The 22,562-nt window shown below is 45.5% G+C and overlaps 2 protein-coding genes and 1 long non-coding RNA gene across 4 annotated transcripts in view; 2 read left to right on the top strand and 1 right to left on the bottom strand.

Moving 5' to 3' along the window:
* Nucleotides 1-929, top strand: part of CSGALNACT1 (chondroitin sulfate N-acetylgalactosaminyltransferase 1) — a 46,936-nt gene extending 46,007 nt beyond the window's left edge. For both annotated transcript variants that reach the window (XM_052774279.1, XM_052774269.1), the window contains exon 10: nucleotides 118-929. In XM_052774279.1, the coding sequence (XP_052630239.1) occupies nucleotides 118-401 (284 nt within the window). In that variant the 3' untranslated portion in view covers nucleotides 402-929. The remainder of the gene's footprint in view (nucleotides 1-117) is intronic.
* A 4,713-nt stretch (nucleotides 930-5,642) lies between these two features.
* SH2D4A (SH2 domain containing 4A) lies at nucleotides 5,643-14,946 on the bottom strand. Its single transcript, XM_052774245.1, has 9 exons — nucleotides 14,713-14,946; nucleotides 13,776-13,935; nucleotides 13,086-13,245; nucleotides 10,952-11,017; nucleotides 10,399-10,537; nucleotides 8,939-9,155; nucleotides 8,415-8,545; nucleotides 7,337-7,557; nucleotides 5,643-5,817 (listed from the first exon to the last, which is right to left on the bottom strand). The coding sequence occupies exons 1-9, from the start codon at nucleotides 14,885-14,887 to the stop codon at nucleotides 5,725-5,727; spliced, it is 1,362 nt and encodes a 453-aa protein (XP_052630205.1). The 5' UTR covers nucleotides 14,888-14,946; the 3' UTR covers nucleotides 5,643-5,724.
* Nucleotides 13,242-14,771, top strand: LOC128135386 (uncharacterized). The gene is made up of 3 exons (XR_008233068.1): nucleotides 13,242-13,389; nucleotides 13,839-14,123; nucleotides 14,651-14,771. It is a non-coding gene; the product is annotated as an uncharacterized LOC128135386 (long non-coding RNA).
* Nucleotides 14,947-22,562: the final 7,616 nt, after the last annotated feature.

Here is a 22,562-nt window from a genome sequence, read left to right as displayed (position 1 = left end):
GAAAGCATGGCTGTTTTAAAGGGCTGACTGGAGCCAGAGAACAGCTGTAGTGCAATTAATAGCATCCAGTTTGCTAGTATATATTTCTAGTTTTATTTTGGATTTTGTTTGTGTCAGGTGGCTTTGATCTGGACATTAAAGGCTGGGGTGGTGAAGATGTACATCTGTACCGCAAATACCTTCACAGCAACCTCATTGTGATCCGAACGCCTGTCAGGGGTCTCATCCATCTGTGGCATGAAAAGCAATGTCTGGACGAGCTAACCCCAGAGCAGTACAAAATGTGTATGCAGTCCAAGGCCATGAACGAGGCTTCTCACGGCCAGCTTGGGATGCTTGTTTTCAAGCAAGAGATTGAGACACACCTGCATAGGCAGAAACTGAGCAGTAAGAAGACATGAAGCCAGAAAGGGAGGCAAAAAGCCTCTGAATTGGACTATAGGGTGTTTTGGAAAAGAGTTGCTAACAAGAAAAGACAGGATGAGACTGAAAGAGGATGGAAATTCCAGCAGGATGGCAGCAAAAGAAGATGAGGGAAAATGCTTGTCCTCCCTTCTGGTTTTTTTTTTCTTAATAGGGCTTTTAAGTACTCCATTAGCCTGACTGTTCAGCATTTGCTTCTGAGGGAGACTTGAACACTTGATGAGATTCAAGGTCACAGAGACAATGAACATTACATAAATCCCAGTGTGGTATTCATAATAACAAATGGATGTGCTCTTCCATTTAAATGTTTGTAAGATGTGTACAGTTATTTAAAGGATTGACCCTTCAGTGGGCCAATGATAATGAGTTATTTTCTACATCTAACCTGACATATCTAAAAAGGGCTATTTTTGAATAAGTACAGAGCTCCTGCTCTGAGGAGGACATCTGATTGTTAACGATGGTTAAGCTGGAGTGACCAAAAATCTCTTTCCCTTAAGCGGCTGGGGCGGGGCGGGGGGGGGCGGGGCGGGACGGGACGGGACAGCAGCAGTGCACTAACAGGGTATTCCTGGTTCATTCAGAGACAGGAGGCATCTCAAAAAGTGCTTTCTAAAATTCAGAAAGAGAAAGCCCTACCGGTCAAGTGTGATGTTTCAAAAACGCTGGAGGGTAGTGTTTGTTCTCTTCTGTGGACAGTGAACAAAAAGCAATGAGCCATGTCTGTATCACATGAATCAGATGGTGTATTTCTGCTTTAGAACACTGTAAATATCTCAAGATTTATTTTTAAATGAAGTTGGTTTTGCTTGGGAATTATTTTGTCATACTTCAGGTTTTCTACTTCTAGCCTTACTAGGAAATAGTACAGCCTTCCAACACTTGGAAAATGCTCTGCAGATCTGTTTCCTGTGTTTCCTGAACTGGGTTCAGATAAGTGAAGTGATTTTTCTACACAACCTGGGTGCTGGAAGGCAGGAGCTTTACCATGCTGAAGAAAAGGAAATACATAACAACTTGCAGTACTGATTTAGGAGGAGGCTTTAAACTCTGAATGTCAGATACCAAAATTGATGAACATTTTCTGACTTTATACCAAAGTATTCCTTCTAAACCAAATATAGAATCTTGCCCAGGGCATAGCAAGCTTTTTGTAATTAACAAAATAAATTTTTGTGATGGATTACTGGACCCTGCAAATTCTCTTATGATAATTACAGGTGCATCCTAAAAATTAGTCTCTTTAATAGATTTTTTTTTTCAGTTGCCTAAAACTGTTGAAAGCATGAGTTACTGCTCTTATAAAGCATTTTCTTTTAATGTTGACTGCTGTTTATCATTTTAATATATACTAGCCAACAAAAACTGTATGGGCTTGGAAATCCCATTTGCTTACCTAAATGCTGTTTCTCCGAGTGGTCTCTTTGTTTTATAGCTTCAGATTAATTCAAGGCAGTCTGAAACCAGATTCTAATTTGGGTTTTGGATTGTAAAAGCTGGGGGAAGAAATATGCAAGATAGCACTGAACAATGAATAAAACACTATTTGTCGTGCCACTGTGTGGTAGGAAGAGCGCTTATGAACCTCTTCTGAAAGCACTGCATACAGAATCTGCAGACAGAGACCATGCTACTGTAAGTACCTTTTCCCTTGACACATGTTTACATGTGTTTGTCTTTTGTTGGATGCAAATGATCTGCATTGCACTTCCCTTGCAAATCACCAAATGTCCAAAACCACTGCAAAAGTACAAAAAGAATGGAAACTCTCTATGCTTAAAAAAACCACCTCCCAAATACATCACTTACAATAAAAACTTCAACAATAACACAAGTAGGTCCTCCAAAGAACTTTTTTGTTCTCAGAATACATGATAAATTATTTATAAAGGGCTTTGTTTTGGTGGAATAACTTTACAAATATTATGCAGTACAAGGAGACAGGCATGGCTTGTTGAATGCATGTGAGAGCTATGGTAACTGAGCTGCTCCAAGGTGATAGTTGTTCCTACAGTCCCACTTAACCTGAATTTGAAACTGGGTGATGTATATTATGAAAGTTTCATAATCATAACCTGCCTCAAGCCTAGCATTAACTATTTCCATGATGTTTTTTTGTTATCTTCCCTTAGGTTTCCCTAAGCCCTCGCCAACTTAATGTAACTTTGAGGCTGGCCATACTTATAGGGCAGGGCTAGACCAGATGATCTCCAGAGGTCCCTTCAAACCTATATTAGTCTCTAATTCTAAGCACCGGGCACCTATAAATTCAACACGTTGTTACTTTGGGTACCTTAGCAAGTACATAATCCAGCCCCTGTCAGAGTTTCACAAGCTATGTTTTTAAATAGCACCTTTGTAATTCTTTTGCACGTCCTTTTCCACAGAGATGCTGTTCCTCCTGCCAGGAATAATACTGTCTGTGCAGTTCCTGTTCCTTGGCTGCAGAAGCCAGTTTGGCAAGAGGTGAGATTGAATCAATGAGAGCCAGCCTGCAGTCATTGGCCACCTCAGTGATGTGCAGGAGAATCTAATCACAGCAGAAGTCTGGCAGGGCTCTCTTAAAGGTGGAGACTGCACTGATATGAGAGGTGAAGAACAACATGAGAAAGGGAAGCTGCTGTTAGCTACGTTTCTGTGAGACAAGTGGAGCTGTAACAGGTCTTCCAGACCAGTTAGAAAAAGATGAAATTGAAAGGGAGCAGCCAACAGAACTGTAGCTTTTGCCAGGCAGCTCTCTACCTTCCTTCTCCCAGAAAAAGCTTGTGGTCTTTCTCAGAATGGCAACTGACTGGATCTTACCTGGGGAGGGAACAGAGATCACCCTGTGTATGCAGGGAGGCCATATGGGGACTACTTGCTTTAATTTTTGATGACTGTTGCATGCTCTGGCTAAAGGCATAGAGGCATGGTGCAAAACAAATTGCTGTATCCTTCCAGATGTCATGATCTCTCCAGCAAGCAATTTTCAAATGTGACTACTCTTGTAATCCTTGCACAGCATCCCTTGAAGAAACAAAGATTCTGCAGAGAAGCTCCCCAAGACAAGCCAGCACCCTTGATTCCTGACCACTGCAAGTCATCCTTGCTCCACAGATTTTCAGGGTAACTAGATTTCAGAGCAATAGAAGAGCCAGTCTTGAAGGCATCTGTTCTGGCAAGGGTGCTGCCTTTGCAGTTAGTGCGGTAATCTAAATGTGTAGGTATAAAACTTCAGGTTTCTTCCCTCAGAGCAGACAAGTGAAGCTGGGAGTCTTTAAAAAGAGGCATGGATTCTCAAACATGTGGGATAGATGTGAACACTGATAGTGGCTTTCCCTGGGCTCTACTGAACCAACATTTCCAAATAAGTAGTTATAATATAAGGTATGTGAAGCTACAGGTCCACTGGTCAGCAGGTCAGACCCTGAGGAATTTCACTATAGATCTTGGAGCTAAAATTGATCATCTCCTGCTGTCCTGCAGTCCTGTTGTGTCCATGCCAGATCATCCTGCACCTTATTTCTGCAAGTTAACACCCTGCGTTTCAACCTGCCTTTTTAAAGGAGACTTTGTCCTGTCTTTACCAGCCCATAGGTATACGAAACACTTTGTGATTTGTCTCCAGCAGGACAACAGCTATGGCATGTTCTTCACATGAGAACAGATGCTAACTTTTCTCTAAGATCTCTGAATGACCTTTCATTTTGGCCGTGTTTTTCAAAAGAAACAGTTTATGAAGAGGGAAGGAGGGATTTTCTCCCCTACAAATAATCTAGCACTCCCTCTCATGATTGGTGCAGGTTATGTTGAAAATATCTCTTTGATACATGTGATATAGTGCTCAAGAAGCTCCTTTAAGTCATTTACCTTGCCAGAATGTTGTTACTTTCAGAATCTCACTTTACGTTAAGGCTTTATCTCTAGCAAGTTAAACTTGCTCTAACTGGACTGCAGTTATCCCCTCTTTCCGTGTATGGAAACTATCTTTCCGTGTATGGAAACCACCTATCAGCACAGTTGTAAATTTTAAGACCAGACGATTACAACTATTTCTTTTAGTCTGTATTCTGCAAAATAAGGATCAATGTAAGACTGAAGTTTTTGACTGCTTCCTCAAGTTAAGCAGAGCAGCCCTGATCCAACAGAAAGAAGGGAACAGGTAAACAACTGAAACAAGATTGACTCTTGTTCACTATTTGGGCATCACATCTCTAAAAAATGATGTTAGCAGATTTGCACTACAACCCTCAGCTGTAGAGCTTGTCATATGCAACAACAAGAGGGAATCTGGTTGAGGATTAATTTGCTATGTGATTCTGTCTAGCCTCTCCCCAAATATTCTGAATTATGTATTTAAAGAGCAATGTAACAGATACAAAGAGAGAACATTATGTTGAAAGAACAAGTTCTATGTTAAAGTTTACACCAGATGCATCTCAGCAATCTGGACACAACTTGCAATAAATAGCTCCATTTTGGAAAATAGCATTCTTTACTGGCAAATACTCTTCTGTAAACTGTACTAATACTGATATAGGTGCTGCTTCTTACATTTTTAGGCTCTGTGCCTGTGGTAGTCTTTCATACAAAGTCCTGTTTCAATCCCTTCTCCTTTCCCTTTCAAGAGGTTAATTGCTCTCTATGCAGAAAGGCCAACGTGGGATTTAAATACAGGTTAAAAGAGTGAGAATCTATATTCAGAGGCTAAAGGAGTTAAAAAAATGCAGTTTTCATGAAAATCCCTCTTCACAGAGAACACCTTTCACTGAAAGGCACCGAGGGTTTGCTTGGATGTTTGACTTGAACATCCTTGATTCCAAGGGCACAGCATTTTACAGGATTAAGCTTCACATTATGCAAATTACTATATTAAGACTGATTCACCTCTCCGAGTTGTTTTGTGCCTTCAGGAAGGTATGATCTCATTCAGCTGTAGATATTAATCTATTTCCCAGATGGCACACAACCTTGCATTCAAGAACAAAAGGCAGCTTGAATACAGAAGTCCCCTAGGAAATCTGCAAAAACCCACTGAAAATATGTGGCAGTATCTCCCTGTTCAACTGATTACTTCATCACTTCATTCACTCCATTGCGTGGGATATATCCAGGTGCTTTGCAGCTTGCTGGGCTGATGCATCCTTTAACTCAGTTGATACACAAGCCTGCACAGTACTTAGCCTCCCACTGCTTTGTTGTAAGGGATATAAAATAAAGGCACTTATGGCAACCGGTTCAGGTAAGCATCAGCAGCTCTAGTTTGAAGTTCAGTCTTTGTGAATACAAGCATGGGGCTGCACAGCGAGGCTGGGAGGCTCACTCAAAGAGAGAGGTGTAGTCTGGTTCTTGGTCCTCTTGGCCACATGGGTAAAGCAACAGCTCCTTCCCCAAGGAAGTGATGGGTTCGTCCTGTTGATATAGGATATGATTAAACACCACCTTTCAAACAGACCCTACCTATCACAACATCATGGGGTGGACAGCAGTTTCCCTGCCTCTGTTACAGTGTGCACTTGTTCATCCCGCTGTGTGATACAGCTCAGTGCCCCAGGAAACCTGGGGAAGGACCCACATGGCCAACCTCTGTCTTCATAAAAACAGTGTCTGTGCTTGGTGCAGTAATCCAGTGACACGATTCTGGCAGTTCTCAGAAAGGGCTGCGCTCGTCTCATAGGCAGCTGCAGTTTCTATGGTGTGAAATGTTGCCCTGCCTAGAAAGTGCTGGAGCGAGGACTGTGCAGCATGCAGGTAAGCAGGATGGGATGGTTGTGGATCTTGGCTGCGTTTGTGGGAGGGACAAGGGTGAATCCTGGAGTGAGCACACGCCCTCTGCTCAGGCAAGCCCTGTTCTAACAAGGGAATTCCCTGATAGTACAATCTCTGCTTCCCATCTCGTCCTCCACCCTAGCAGCAGATGCATGGTGGGAACTTCTTTCATGGTCACCTGGTGGATGATAAGCAGAACACACTAGAGTGCTTCAGCAGAGTGGGTTCACCCTGCCCACACCTGCTTGTAGTGCAGGGGGTCTGTAGGATGCTTTGCAGACCGTGGGCATGGCTCTATCTTTAGTATAGATATGCACAGCCAGGCTTTAAATCCTCTGGCTCTGGTACCAATAGCCGTATAGCTCCTGCTTTCAACAATTTCAGCCTGAACTGTGAAACCCATGCAAGAAGCAAGTTCAGGTAGCCCAGGTAGAGCTCTATATAGCAAATGAACATAGATATTTTCCTTGTGTCCAATTTTGTTTAGCCATGTCTGTATTAGTCTAGGCACTTATTTAAAAGAAACATGGATTTTAAATGAACCTTTAGGCAAAATGATTGTTCTGTCCCTGGGCAGATCTTAGAGTAAAGAAATGAACAATCCATCTGGCCCTCCTTGGAGCCCATGTAACAGCAGTCAGTGCTAGTAAACACTGCTGTTATTGTTCCAAGAACCTGCCAGCCTTCTTCCTTTCCTTCTATTTTTCATCTTTGCTCAGTATCACACCTTGCCTGCTTTGAGATATAAAGATACCTCGTTCTCTTTCATGCTGGAGGCAAGCAGGATTTTCTGCTTACCCAACTTGCTGGGACCCCACAACCATGGCGAGAATCCAAAAAAAAGGAGTCTGCATGAGTATGCTGTCACCTCTCTCCTTATCAGCATTTCTACTAAATAGTGTGTAAGTAACTTGAGCCCTATGTGCAAGTTGTTCTGCACACTTGAGGGGGAGTGAGTCAGGTCTAAGATGTTTGAGATGTGTTAGGTTACCTGAGATGTACCCATCAGGCTGGCATACCCTTCTGGAGAAGCACACAGGATACCCAATGGCAGCTAAAATGGGTCTAGTTACCTACTTTAAAACAACTGAATCTATTATTTCTTATTTTGAAGTGCCTTGAGTCAATTAAACAGTTAATGAATTCCTTGCTAGACGTTCACCTTGTGGTAGTCTACAAGGTCAGCCAGTGTTGAATGTTGTAGCTGGTCCACTCCAAGGAAGCTGTAGGAATCACTGGAGGCATCAATGAGGAAGTGTTTACATCCTTCCACAGACCGATAGGAGAGCACATAGCCTTTGATTTTCTCACTGATGCGGACCAGAAAACTCCCCGGTACTGTTTTATTCAGAAGCTCCTCTGCTTTCTTAGAAGTTAGGATACCTGTTCAAAACCAAAACACAAAACTGAAGGGAGAAAAGCATTTGTACAGGACTGGATGGAACAGTTCTCTCAAGAAATCTGCTTTACCATGCTAAAACCAGTCCATGGCACTTCCGTCCCTTGCATTGTGTTCTTGGCCAATAGCCCAGGAAGAACAGTACTGCCATTGCTAGTCACAGACCATGGCCACGTGCTAACAGTTCTTTATGTTAACTGTTCCAGACTTGGCTGATTATGAATGACAAATGTGCAGGGCTCAAAAGGACAGTTTCTGTGTTACGAGAGAGAACAGCATTGCAGTGTGTTGTATGTTGATTCCAGTACAGCAGGACTGTGCAGACAGTGATCGTAGGTTCTGTCAGAAGGCCATGCAAACATTGAAAGCCCAGTTACAAGAGGATAACACTTTCATGGCTGCAGTCTCGGATTGAAGGGGTTTCCAAAGCAAGGGAGATGATAGATGGGATCATGATGACCCATCAGAAATGGGATGGAAAGGTGATGTATGATGAGACATGTGGAGGGAGAATGACCTGGGGCCAAGGATGAGTGGGATGAGGTGTGCCCAAATCTCTCTCACCCTGATCCAAACAGTTACTGGGGTGACCATGCATCCAGTACAGGGAGGCAGGGGTGGCACAGAGGTACAGGGTATTTTGAAGATCTGGCCTCTGTTCTAACACTTTAGCTTGCCCTTTGTCATGATGCTAAAGGAATTTAAACTACATGCATAGATATTTAAAATGGAAAACCTAGCCACCTTTGAAAAGCTCCTGGGACCAGCCTGTGGCAGCAGCCATGTTAGCAGAAACAACTCCTTAAAGAGTTGGGTTGGGGCAGAAATGCTCAGGACTCACCGTGGAACCAAGGCGCTATCGTGTCCGTGGTTTTCTGATAGCCGGCTCGGAGAGGGAATTGCTCCTCTTTGAACCACTTGATGATGCTTTCTTCAGTGGAATTGGAGATTGTCCTCTGGATTCCCTCTTTCCTGTTAGAAAAGACCATGGTTTGTGCATCAAGTTCAAATGACAGCTTTTGAGTCCTTGGCAGGACTTATTTTGTTCAGGATGTTAAGAACAGCCCTAAACAGAAGGCTTACACTAGTGCAGCTGTCAGCAATATTATATGGTTTTCAGTGGGCACCTAGCATAGAGGATGTGTGCACTCTAGACTTCCGATGCTCTACTAAATAAACCTGTTACCCTCTGGGGGTGAACAAATAAGCCTCGTCACACCCTAGGCTGGAATATAACCTAGACTCTGTATTTTTCCCCGTGGGGTGTCTCCTCCACACAAGGAGAGCTAACCATTCCCACCTCAACCATCCCATGCTAGAGCAGAAGAATCTCATCCCTTCTCCCCTCCACAGGGTTTTCCTTACCTAATTGCTCTCCCATTTGCCATCGCAGGAGGTAGAAGTTTAGGCTTGGGGGGGAGAGGCGGATATTGGAGTGGTCGCCGATCTCCTGCTGTGGCACCCTTGGAAATATCTCCCTGCTTCCCTCTGTGGATGCCCTGCAGTGAAAGCCTCCTGTAGTCATCCCTGGCTTGCCGTGCAAGGGAGCGTCTCTTCTCATCTGCTGCCTTGGATTTCCGCACTGGAACAAAAAAGGAGTCCTACAGGAGCGGACAAGCAGGCAAGTTTTAAGCTTGCTGCCCTTTGGCCATCTCCTGCTTGACAAAGTGGAAGAATAACCTGTTTCACAAGGTGAAACATGTACTCAATTATAAGACCATTTGCCACATGTCTCCCATCACTTTTGGGCATCTGCTACTTAACGGGGTCCAGTTTTTATTCCTTCAAGAGATTAAAAATCTGAGTTCTTTCTGGACATCAGGTCCCTTTGTACTTAGAGACTACTTGGGTTTTTTTCAGGTGCTGACTCCTGGTTCAGACATAGATTTCTGTAGTGCCTTTCATGTGGGCCAGCACAGGGGGAGGGCGTATGGAATAAAAGCTGCTGAAATGACCCCAGATCAATCCTTTGAAGGATTTTAAAGTGCTGATCATTTTTTGAGGGTGGGAGGGAGTCTTGCTGAAACCATAGCAGAAAGTGGAGAACTTGGCTGGGTATTTTTGTTTGGTATAAAACTGCCTTGATTTTCTAGGTCCAGCTCATCCTGGAGTCTGTAGGAGTAACCAGCTCTCCTGTCGGTCTGAGTTAGGTTAGTTCTTTCCTTGCCTTTATAATCAACTTCAGATTATTTTTTTTATCAGTAAGAAAATTAAAACCCTTGGCCTGAAGTAGAAACAATTGGTAGTACAGCATTGCCATCTACTGAGCAGCAGGGGAGGAACTAGGAAAAAAAAAGATGCATCAGGTTCTCCTCCAGGAATTATTTGGCAGCAGTGATGGATACTACTGCAAGTCTCATACTGCTCGCTGTTTTCCTTCCTATCATTGGGATTCATTACATGAGACGGTGCAGCAGGGCTCTGCTTAGGTGGGATCGTGCTTGGATAACAGGGAAGCCCTTTTTAGTTAGTCTCTGTCACTCATTATCCTTGTCCTCAAGAGCAATGGTCACTACAAAGTCCTACAAAAGGCCAGCTTCTAGTTTAAAATTAATTATCCTGGCTATACTCATGTGGTTCCTATTTGCTGCTTGTTTTAATATGGTATCTGTAGGAAAAAATTTCCATTTCCCTGCCCAGCTCTAGTCTCAATGCTGTGAGAACTCAGAAATATTTCTGATAATGCAGCACTGTATTTCTTGGCAGTACTCTTCACCCACCGACTGATTATTCAGTTCCAATGTGGCAGGAGAAGGATTGAGATGATGCCACAGAGCCCTAGGATTTCTCAAGCCCCAGAGGAAAAGGTCATCCTAAGATCTTACAGGATTCCTGCCATTCCGGCTCATTCTCATCTGATTTCTGCAGTGTCCTCTGGCTCTCCAAGCTGGGGTGACTCTGTGGTATTGCCTCCTGGGGAGCTGTGGTCTCTTCTCCTGAATTTCTCCTCTGTGCTTCCTTTGTCTATGAAAGAAACAGCATGTTCAGCTTTGTCCCAGGCTAGTTTTAGCCCTGCTTTTTAGCTAGACTTGAAATACTGGGATCTCCATTCTTTATTGTGAATCCCTCCGATTTCAACAACATACAGACCCTCTGTCTTTACTGCAGGTGACAACAGAGGAAGTAAGGGAAAACAGTCTACCAGAAATCATCATCAGGAGCATCGCCCTGTGCTGTTCCCCAGCCTGCCAGCCTAGCCTGTTCTGTATCATCTCCAGATTGTCGCACTGTACATGAGGAGCGTAGCAACGCTGGATAAAACTGGTCCAAGAGTTGAGGATGTTCTTGGGTCAGATGAGGCTCTGAGGCTGACTGGGACTTCAGGATAAAGTCTGGGCCCCACTCAATATGTTAGGAGCACCCTAGGTTGCCACTCACCTGTTGGAAGCCATGCTTCCTCACATGGCAGTCTGCCAGCATCTGGTGAACATCTCTGCTTTCCCTCTGGGTGGAGGAAAAGAGCAGTGAGAAATAAATGTGGTGTTAGGACCATTGGTCTTTTTTGGAGTAATAGGTGTTTAATGCAGAAGCAGTGATGAGACATTTATGTTAAATTTTGCCAGCCTTCTCTGACAAACATTGGGGTTTTTTCATCATATTAGGCCTAATATGCCACAGGAGGAGAATTCAAGGGTGTCAGGATTGTCATAAGCATGCCTAGATTTGCTATGTGATGCTCCCAAGTGCTCCCAGAGAGCAGCTCCTTCCTCCCTCCCTCTAAAGCAAGCCCTAGCAGAACCTGCCATCCACAGCTTTACCTGCCTGCGCTTGTTTGCTGCTGTGGCTGGGGTGCTGCAAACCCCTTCTCATCAAACTGACCCAACTAGCTGCATAGCTCATGTTCACTCTTCCCTGCAAACCAATCTAGCTACCCTAGCAGCAGTCGCTAGCTGAAACCTGCCTTTGAAGATGAACAGTTAGACTTGTCTTTGAGCAAACATCCACCCACCTCCCCGTTGGACCCAGACTGCCTCCCACGGCACAGTGAGCAATGAGTTAACTGTACTGTGCTGCTTACCAAGGACACACTTTGTTTTATCTCCATTGCCTACTTGGCTAATATTTAATATGAACATGGCTTTCCAATTTCCCTCTCCTTGACAGGAAACTAGGAACTTCAAATGTATGTGAAGCAGCTTGTTTTATTAGATCAGACCCCTGTCCCATCCAGCAGACAAAGCACAATGTGCGGATCCCTCAGGTTAAATCGGAACGGGATCTCAGAGAAAGCACTTTGACGACGGAGGTGAGAAAAAGCCCATCTCTGGGCCTAGAGAATGCAACAGGGGTGTTTGGTCTGGATCCCTCCTTCTAATAGCAAAAGCCCCAGAAACATGGGAAGAAATACTAATAATATAATGACAGACAACACAAGTAAAGTATATAACCCCCCTCTGTTTCCATGTGCAAGACTTTGAAAGGGGTTTAGATTTTTTTGGTGGTGGTGGTATTTTTGGTTTGGGGGGTTTTTTGCCTTTTTTTTTTGTTAGCTGTGACTAATAGCTTCCTTTCAAAACAAAAAAAAAATCTCCCACATAGTTGCTCAACTTTAGCAAACAGTGCTAAGAAAAACCCCATGTGATTCAGAGGCTTTTGATAAAGGAGACAGCCACTCCAAATTCCCTTCAGTATTTTGGTAGCAGCGGGAGAGGCACTTTGCCAAAACCCAACCTTCAGTTATCATACTGAAATATGGAGTGGCTGTGTAATAAAAGAATGTACATTCATACAAGTTAGCAGCACAAGGCTGAATGAAAACTCTGCTGAATGAGATTGGACTTCTCCCATGAAGTTGGCAGGGTGTTCTGTTCCTTCTGTTCAACTTTGGTTGCATGGGTTGTTAATTTAACTCATCTGTTTCTCATTTCTCTGCAAATGGCTTTTTGTAGCCAGTTAAAAAGTAGAAATGTATTTATTGCTGGAGAAAAATATTTCTGTAATGAAATACCACAGCAAAGCAGACACTGTAGTTACTGCATTTGGAGTTGTCCTGTGCTATGGAGGTCATAAGCTATTTTCTAACTATTTTAGGAGAACAACAAAAAAAAGAAGAACCTAAAATATGCGTGTCAGAGGATGCTGGTAAAATTATCTTCATCTGTTCTTTTATACAAATAGATGATTTGTTTGAGGGCTGTGGCCTTGCACGTACAGATCCTGGGATAACCTCCCCGGTCTTGCCCCAAAAGCCTTCAAAACCAGCCACAGAGCAGGAGGGAAAGTACTGTGACCCTTGTTTTACCCACAGAGAATGGAACCAAAGGAATCCAGAGTAACTTATCCATCAGTACAGAGCAGATCTATCCCAGCTGAGAATAGTACTCAGACCTCCCGAGTCCTAAGGAAGGATGTAACAGCACGGCTTCTTCTCTGACTACAGAAGAAAAGCCTTAACAGTTAGCTGGCTTTTTTTCTTCTTCAGATTTCTATTTACAGCAATCAGGATTTGCTGCACTTCCTAGATCTCAAAGCACATGTTTCTGATAGTTATGAAGAGAAGGGGGAAAACTACCTTTGTGAGCTCCTGGCTTTTCCCTGTTGTAGCAGCAGCAGCTTTTCTCCCATTTTCCTTCTTTTCCTCCACAGTGCTTTTTTTATTCGCGTGAAGATCTGTCTCACTCAGGACTCCTGGTTGTGGATGTAGAGACCGAGTTACAGAAGAGTCAGTCTCTCTGAAATGCAAGAGAGAGAAGACTTAGGAACCCAAGGGAGTCACTTTCTGCGCTCTGAGCATCTTGTGAGGAAGCTGCATGTCAGCAGAGCAGTGCTGTGATGAAGCGACGTGCATGCAGGCAGCTATCATATCTCCAAATCAGGTAGGTGGAATAATTAAATTAATGACTCGTGGTGAGTAACTGTCATCTTGCTGTACACGGGCACCTGTCGGTGAATCAGTGTAATCCAAACTCATCTCCTGCTGCAATAACAGAGTTAGCATTTCCTGTGGTCTGCGGAGGGTACTGCGCAGGAGCCGTGTTCACGGGAGGCTCAGTGAGCCAGGGCAAGCCTCAGGCTGGAGGTGGTCTCTGCCAGCATTGTGCGTACTCACAGAAAGTCAACCTTTGCCTGCGCCTTTTGCCTGCAAGTTGAGTGTGACAGTGGTAACCACAGCCCCTACAGAAAAGACTCCAGCCTCTGGGTCCCTAGAAATGCCTTCTCCTCCATGACTGCCCACCGAGTCCTCCAGCTGAAGGGTGCTTACCTGCCCTCCTTGCCTTGCTCTCTCGCTAACCGCTTTGCCCTTTGTGCCTGGATCTCTTCACAGATGGCCGCGTACGATTTATCTGAAGGATGCTCGCCCATCACCCAGACCCAGACATCATTGTCAGCGCCAAGCTTCCATGTCACCGACTTCCCGTTGGCTGGAAAAGAAGCAGCTCTCTGTTAAACACAGTTTGCTCGGTGGCTCCGTGCAGGGCCTGTGTCCTGCCTGCTGTGCCCTCCTGGCTGCTGCTGATGGCAGAGCCTCTCCAAAAGTAGCTGTATGTGGGGAAAGCTTGGCTGAGACGCAGCACGCACCTCCCATTTCATTTCATGGTACTGAAGCCAGGTCAGCGAAGGAGGCATTTCTGAGTCTGTGGGCAAGGGAGAAGACTCACCACTGTTTCCCTTCTTGCTTTAATTCCTTGCTACTGCCCTCCCCAAACTGTGTGACATGAACTACCTGCAAACAGAGCACGTGGGGAAGAGCTGGGAGAAGAGTGCTATCTTCCTAGCAGCTGGCATGCTGTGTAATCCTGGCAAGGGGACTTCAGGTCTAAAGGCACAATGGGAACCCCCCTGCAGATCTGGTGCCCCAGGACAGACGTTCAAGTCCTATTTTATAGACAGATTCAGAGGCCCCATTTAGTGGGAAACTTCATGAGATTCATCTCCTGGGGGCAAGTAAGCCCTGTCTTCACAGCTAGGGGAGTTGAGCAATTTGGTCAAGGACAGAGTGTCTGGGCCAGGGAGTAAAACCATTGCGTGCCTGGCCAAAACTACCCCATTGCAGGTGGGTTTAGTTACGGTTTGGAAATATGACTATGATATGTCCCTGGGAGAAGAAATTAACAACACATTACCTCCTATTTCTAGGGAGCAGTTGACTTGGCCAGATCTGGGCCAGAGGGGGAAGCAGCCGGCAGGCAGAGCCTTACCTTTTCTCGGCAGTGGCTTCTTTGCTAAAGCCTTGTCTGCAGCAGCTTCTCTTTCCTTCCACCGTCTGATTTGTTCCTGCCTCATCTTGAAGAAGAGGATCTGCTTCTGCTCCTCGCTGAGTTCTGCCAGCAGGTCAGGATCAATGTACATGTCCGATAATATCTGTTTCAGCATGGCTGCAGGTTTCAGTTACACACGTTTGTGGCAATGATCTCCAGGGATCAGATCCTCTTCCTGGCTCCAACAAGAGTCCCTCCCCGCCTGAGCCTGGAGCAGGAATGCAGGCGTGCCAGAGTAATTATACTTCTCTCTTTTTTTTTTTTTTAGCTCAGACTTCCTGCACAGACCAAAAAAAGTAAATAAGTAGCTTAAAACCTGCTGTTAAGATTCTTTGAAATAAGAGGTGAGCTCAGCTCCCACGCAGCCCCTGTCCGCTCTGCTGGGAGAGCTGGCCAGAAGGGACGAGTCCTGGAGTGGGGAGGTTGTGTTGATACTCTGATAAACCCAGCTGATAGTATATCAAAAGAGAGCAAGCGCTGCCTGTTACCGTCATCAGAGGTGCGGCTTGGCTGTGCCCAAGCAAACATTCCTGCTGGGCAGGGAATCAATGAACCCACGACTAGACAGCTCCTCCTCCTTCCAAAGAGGAAAACTTTGATGATCAAAAGCCCAGCCTGCCTTGTTTTACCAAAGAAAGATGGGGAGGGCTTTCAGCTCTGGTTTTGAGGTGGGAATGGGAATTTTGGGGTGCTCCTGTCCATCAAAGGCAGCTTCACAGCAAGTCGAGGGATCGCAAATAGCGCAGCTGGTTTGAAGAAAGACAACTTGCATGGTCAGCAGCTGAGGAGCTGAGGCAGCTCCCAGTCTGACACGTCTTGCTGATGCACCTTGCCCACGCTGTGAGCCTGGCATGGGACATCCCTGTCTGACAGGATGAAGCAGGGAGGTGCGGTGACCGGGAGTTGGGGATGAGCCTTCTCATTTCTGTTTTGTTTCTCTGGTTACTTTGTATTATCCCTATTAAAAATGTTAATTCCAGAAGCATGGAACTGCTGTTCCAAATATGTATTGCTTTTGTTTAAACAAATGGCTTTCTTGATTAAAAAAACAAAGGCTTTTTTGGGAGGTGGTCTCATCTGGGCAATGCTTTCTGAGTATCCCCCTGAGAGCAGAATTGTTCCAGCTCAGCAGCCAAAGGGGCTTGGGCTGTCCTTGAGCCATGGGAGGTGGCAGCTGTAGATAGGGAAGAGCTTTTTGTGGGGAGGGTGTTGGTGAGCAGTCCCTCATCCCTTGGGGTACCTGAACTGTCTGTTAAACTGCAAAACTGGGAAAGACTGCTGGAGGATTGCTGTTTAAGCTTCACTGCCTCCTGCTCCTAAGCACCACCTGAAAGAGAGGTCATCTGCAAACAGATCAGGGTGTCAGAAAAGCACCTTTAACCAGAAATGGGTCCCTTAAGCTTTTAGTTTTGTTTTTTTAAGATCATTTCAACACAGGACAGTATGAAGGACACAAATATTGGGGTTTATTTTAGGTAAACTGATGTCTTCAGAAGGTACTTGGTGTTGCTCTGATTGGAGGGGACATGACAATCTCTTTGTCTGAGCCCAAGGTGGGTTTTGTTTGGAGAAACCACCAGGGTTGCATCCTTTGTGGGTCTGAAACAGTAACTGAAGTGGATGGTAGCTCTGGGCATGGTCTGAGCTTGACGGTCCGGCAGAGATGCCTTCCATGGGTTAACAGAAATTAATAACAAAGTCTAAAATTGAAGGGCCTTTTAACAAAAGAGACTTGTTGCATGCGGGGAGGTGAAACGCTTTTATTGCCTTCAGGTGAGAAGGTATCATTTGCGCTCTGTGTGGGCCAAATGCTGAGCGGTAACAGAGGGCACTCAATACCTTCCCCAGGGGGGAAAAAGGCCAGCCAGCTGGTCAGGCTCTGTCTTCTGGCTCTGGATCAGCAGAATTACTTTTTCCCCAGAAACTTCAAGACAGTCGCAGTTCACTAGCCAGAGGGGTGCTTGGAGAAGAGGACGGCCAAAAGTCATCCTGTAAGGATGTCCTTGCTACAGCTGAGCAGCGGCTGTGTGCAGCTCTGGCTGGCAGGAGCAGCTGGAACTGGCTGGAAGTGCAGATCATGAGCTCGAGTCCTGCACCCTTCCTCTTCATACAGCAGTGAGTGGCTTGAATCCACCTCACCATCACGTCAGCCCTCCTCCTCACTCCTTGGCTGCACAAGAGGCATTGGACACAGCCCAGAATGGCTTATGTTGCAGAGTTAAAATTTGCAGTGAGCAAAGCTGCAGTGGTTAAGCTGTGTTTCTTTCCCCATCTCTCCCAATACTGCCTCTTGGTGCTTTAGGTGCCCTTCCTACCTCTGTCTGGGATGTGCTTCTGTCTTTGAAGGTTCCTTCTTGTATCTTCTGTATCCAACCTGACTCCTGCCTGACTGGGCTTTCTGTTTCCCCCAAAGCACTTGGGAGACAGAGATTGTTTGTAATTATTGCAAGTCTTATCCTTAGTTAAATTAGGCTTCCTGGGACATGATGCATGAGAAGCCATGAGCAGAACGCATGCAGCACATCCATGCTGCTCTGGCTTCTCAGGAGTGGGAATGGCTTTGCTTTGGCATTTACTTAGAAGGACATGATGCACTCTGCCATATGCAGTGGTGACAAACTGGTCCCTCTTTCCATGCCTGGGGACACAGTGTGTAGGAGAGGTAGAAGGGCACGCAGGAAACAAGTTTCATGGTATTGATGTAGTTTTGCAGTGTTGGGTCTCTGTAAAGTTAGTTGTAAGAGGAAATTTATAATGCTGTGTCCCAAAGGTAACCTTAAAAGCACCAGCTATTTTAACACTGGGAAATCACATAAGCATTTTGAGAGGTTTGCAGTATTTCTTTTTTAGCAGTCAGTTCACTGAAGATCTTAGGAGCTGGAAGTCCGTATAATATCAGTCATATGCTGTTCCCAAATTTTGAATGAAAGCCATATTACTGACACTTGGCCAGAAGTGTTTTTGCTGATGCTGTTCCAGCTGTAAGTAGTATATTTACAGCTCAAACTTAGGGAAGCCAAGGACTGCAGTAATGGCAGTGGGACCTCTGAGCAGGTAACTTGTAGGAAAACTCTGCTAGAAGTCTTGTTAAACTTTCTACTGCTTGTATTTTTTTCATGAGAGTGACAGGTAGGAGCTGGTTTTGTGGAGAAACAGGAGACAAGAGTAGCCAAAAATAGCAAAAATTAAGTGGGGAGAGGTGGGAAGCCAAAACAGGGCTTTTGGGGCTCTACCACTTGTATATAAGATAGTTGACTTGAAAGCCATAAGGGTAAACACAATTCAAAGGTTAAATGACCCTTCAAAAAGCAAGGTCACACAGCATTTAAATTGCCTGCCAGAGAGAAACCTCTTTGTGCTCCTGTAAATCATCTACCATTAACAGGGGAAACATAAGTCCATGAATACACATAAAAGTGCAATCACTTTGAGAAGAGCTGGCATGAGTTCCTGCTCACATGTGACACTTCGGCCACCGACAGGCTCACGGTACAAGCCCATCTGGCATCCTAGTCCTGGTCCTCACCATCAATGCTGCCAGCAGAGAGAAAGGTTCTCCAAGAAAACAATAGACAAACATACATAGATAGGCATTTGATATGATTTACACCAATAAATCAAACAGGAGGGTGTAAAATGAAATAGTGGACAAGTTGAATGGTGGTTCTTGGGCTGATTTTCTGGGAGGCAGCTTCTTCAACCTGCTGTACACATCTCTACTGTAAATGTGACAGTAACTTTAAACTAAAAATAACCCAAGAAACTCAAAGATAAGAAGAAAAGCGAACACAAGAAAAGCTGCTTCAGGGTACAGTCTGACGAGCTGAAAGCATTTCCATTGTCACAAAATAGCTTTTCCCATAAAAAGCAGATTAGACCAAGTTGTTCAGAAAATGATGGGACTACATTGCTTTGAATCAAGAGCTTCTCCTTGGAGCTGGTCTTCTGCTCAGCAACAAGTGGCTGCAGAGGCACCATTGGGAATTATTTTCCCAGGCCAAAAGGATGGGCCAGGAGAGCATGATTGAATTTCCTTTCCCTTGCCAAACTAAGCCCTGCAGCACCGAGGAGGTATTTTGCTTAGGTTTTGCTGTATTTGTTCAGTTCCAGGCACTCCAATGCCATCACCTCCCTGCCAGGCTTTAGGAAGGGCTTTCTGATTTTTTGCAGAAGTTGAAGGAAAGCAGAATTACCAAACCCACCTCATATCAGCGTGGCAAAAGGTAACTGCTCCCCCAAACCTTGCTCTCAGTATGCAAGCCTTCATGGGTTAACTGTCATACATGGGTTCATAAAATGCACTTTTGTTAAAAAATATTTATGTTAGCAGCTGCACCGGCAATGTTACTAACAAAATATCCTTCTGGGCTTTGGGTTTTTTACAGTCTTTGTTGGCTGGTGGTTTATTTGTTTTGTTGGGTTTTTGTTGTTGTTGTTGTTGGTTTGTTTTTTATTTTAAATCCTCATCCTGTTCTAAATAGAGGAGTGATTCATTCCTCTCTGTTTAATTTTGCTTCAGCCTACCATTTTCTGTTTCAGGCGGAAGGAAAACTCCTGGTTCAGTCATAATAGAAGGAAAATATGACTGTACGAGCTTGGCCCTCAGAAGACAGAACTAGACCTGTTTGTATCTTATTTAGCATAAATAGATTCTGTGTAAGGCTGGCATATAACACTTGAAAGAACAAACCCAGTGAAGTCACCACAACAGGAACTACCTTGAAATTACCTATATCTGAAATGACTTGCCCCATAGGTCCCTGATTTTCTGGAGGGGGCACGGGTTATCTTACAGCAGGCACAAGTGGATGGGAATGGCAATAAGGAAAAATAATTTGATACAGCAGTGGTTACTGAACACAGTTTGAGGCCACATGGCTCTACTTTCAAGAAAAAGGTTCCTTCCCTGCTAGAATTAAGTACAAATACTTCTTGATCTAGACTTAGTGAGAATCATCTTCCTATATCAAAATTACTTAGAGAATTACCAATTAAAAGGTCAGTGTGGTGAAAAGGGTGAGGGCTCCTATAGGTTAACACACAGGATCAGCTACCCAACCAAACCCGGCCACTCTAAGAAAGGATTTTTTCTAACCATGACACCTAATTTAGTCTGTTTGCAGGTTTTGAACAACTTTTTGGGGTTTTTTTGAAACGCAAACTGCAACATTTTTATTTGCTAATTGCACTGGGTGGCTTTGCCAGGGAAAGACCATTCTTGCAAGCGGGAAAGAAGCTATTATGAGTAGCAGTAGGCACACAAAGCTGCCATTTACATTTTCCACATAGTTACTCATTCTTCTAAGCCCACAGTTGTTCTGCACTGATATAGTTTTGCCACTGGAAGCCGCAGGGCAAATGAGAAGTGTTGGGCCAGAAGCAGCTCTGAGCCTCTCAGCCCTGGCAAGCATAAGGGCTATGCTGATGGGACCCGTGACCGTCCCAGCTCTTCAGTGGGGACTGCCCTGGGGGGGAGAGGTGCACCCTGACGAGTCTGATCCTGTCCCAAACCTCTCCAATTTCAGAAATTATTTGCTGTTAATGCATTGCTTGGGCATTGTGGAAACGCAGGATAAAACGCAAGTCATGTGTTGATATAAATTCTGTGAGGAGAAGGAAGGGCATTAGTTCTTGCCTATAACTATAAACTGCTTTTAAAACTGCATGCAGTTATTAAATTGCATGTGCTACTAAGGGGAATAAATTATTTGTGTGAAGACGAGGCACCCAGAAGGCAGGGATCCGAGTCTGTGTCATCCCCCAGGGGACTCTTAGGGGGGGAGGGAATATTGGGACAGAAAATGTGGTGAGAGGAAGGTAATGGGTGGAGAGGGCTGTGTTAGATGACAGGGGTGAGACAGAAGCTGTTCTGGAGGACTGGAGAGATGGAAATCGGTTTTCTCTTGCAAATAAAGTATGTTAAACACCTGTTGATCTCCCCACTCTGTTAGCTCATGTGTGACACTCCTCATTTGCCTGGATTTGGCGCTCAACGCACAGCCCTGGTTGCTGCTGAAAGGATTGAATCCATCGACCAGGAAGCATAACAATGCCATGGGGTTTTAGCCAATTCTTGGAAGAATGGGTATGAAAGAAGGTCTGCTCCCCTTTCTATTAGAAGCACTCGGGAAAATGAAAGCATCACACCTCTTCACTTCAACGGTGCTGGATGTGCTCCATGTGTGTCCCAATGTCACCAGTAGCCCTCTGCAAGGGGCCAGCCCCAGTGCTTCTCCCAGGCATACACCTGTTCCCACGCCTTCCCCATCCTCACCTGGCCCCTCGCACCTACCTCCGTCACTCCCTGGCCTCGGTAATGGCTTCCTGGGCTCCCACCTGGCCTCCTACCTGATGGAGTCACTCACCCCATCTGTTTTTTCATGAAGAAGCCCCAGCAAGGGGCAGAGCCCAGCATGGAGCTGCCCAAGGAGCCGTCCTTGTGCTAACCCCGTGCCATGGTCCTGGGGTGCCAAGGCCCAAAGCCCAGGGTGTTGGCATCGGTGTTGCACCTTACCAGGCCCCTGCAACTCACAGACTGCTCCTGTGCCCGTGGGTTCCCCCCTTTTCTGAAGCCATACTCTCTGCTAGTGTCAGGGGCACTGCAGGATTTCCAGCCCATCCCCAGGGAATGTCCCAGCTGATTCCTGAATCTTGTACCTTGTGTCAGTATCCTGGAGCTGATTTCAGGGCGATGGGTCTCCCTGGCCCTGGCCCAGCGGGCAGGAAATACTGGGAAAGGTGCTTAAAAGGGTTCAGGGGAGAGACACCCTTCAAGTGGGGAAGGTTTGGGCCATGGGTCCTGTGCGTGGAGCGCCCAGAGCGCCAAGAGCACGGTTTCTCTCTGATTCCTATCCACACCGATGCAACCAACATGGACCTTGTTCCCTCAGCTCTGGGATGAGTCCCCAGCATGGCCCATAGCGCATCCTGCTGCAGGATGAGGAGAGGATCTGGACAATGTCCTGGTAGTGAGGCGCTGCTGGGGGGTGACCAGGGAAATGAGAGAGGACTGGAGGACGCTTGGTGCTTGGGCTGCAGTCATACTTACCTACAGCAGAGGCTATCCTGGGCAAGGCAGAGACCAGGCAGGAATGGGACAGGGGCAATGAGCAGGAGCAGCTTGGGGGCCAGGGAGAAGTGAGGTGGGGACCAGAACAGGGGCACCTGTGTGGAACCCCACCAGAGGTTGGTGTCTGATTGCGTTGGTCCCCAAAGCCTGGGAGGCCGGCATGCACCAGGCTGAACTCAACAACTGAGACAGTCTCTGGGGGAAAAGGCAGTTTTCACACCATCTTCGCATGTCCAGCTCTTTACTTGAGGTGTGTACAACAGCTGGAATAGTCATTAACTCATTAGTCCATATTTAGACAATGTACAGTTATGACAGTTCATATTCAAGTTGTGATAGTGATTGATTTATGACCCTGTCAAAAGCCAAGATCATATGAACAAGCACAAGCTGTAATAAGCCGGAGCAGAAATGAACTGGAGCTGAAGCCGCAGACCAACTGGAGATGGAACCAAACTGGAGCTGTAAATAAGCTGGACCTGAAATGAAGCCAGAGAAATGAAATCCAACTGGAGCCTAAAACACACTGGAAGCAAAACCAAGCTGGAGCTGTCCATGAGGTGGACCTGAAAGTAACCAGGGGCAGAAACAAATGACCTGAAGCTGCAAATGAGCTGGACCTGAAACGAATTGGAGCTGAAACTAACCAAGGCCATCCATGCTTGCACCCTCAGCAAGTTTGCAGACAACACCAAGTTGGGAGGCAAGGTCGATCTGCTTG

Source organism: Harpia harpyja, chromosome 2 (genome assembly GCF_026419915.1).
Source record: "Harpia harpyja isolate bHarHar1 chromosome 2, bHarHar1 primary haplotype, whole genome shotgun sequence".
Classification (NCBI taxonomy): Eukaryota; Metazoa; Chordata; class Aves; order Accipitriformes; family Accipitridae; genus Harpia; species Harpia harpyja.
This window is presented reverse-complemented; position numbering and strand designations above follow the sequence as displayed.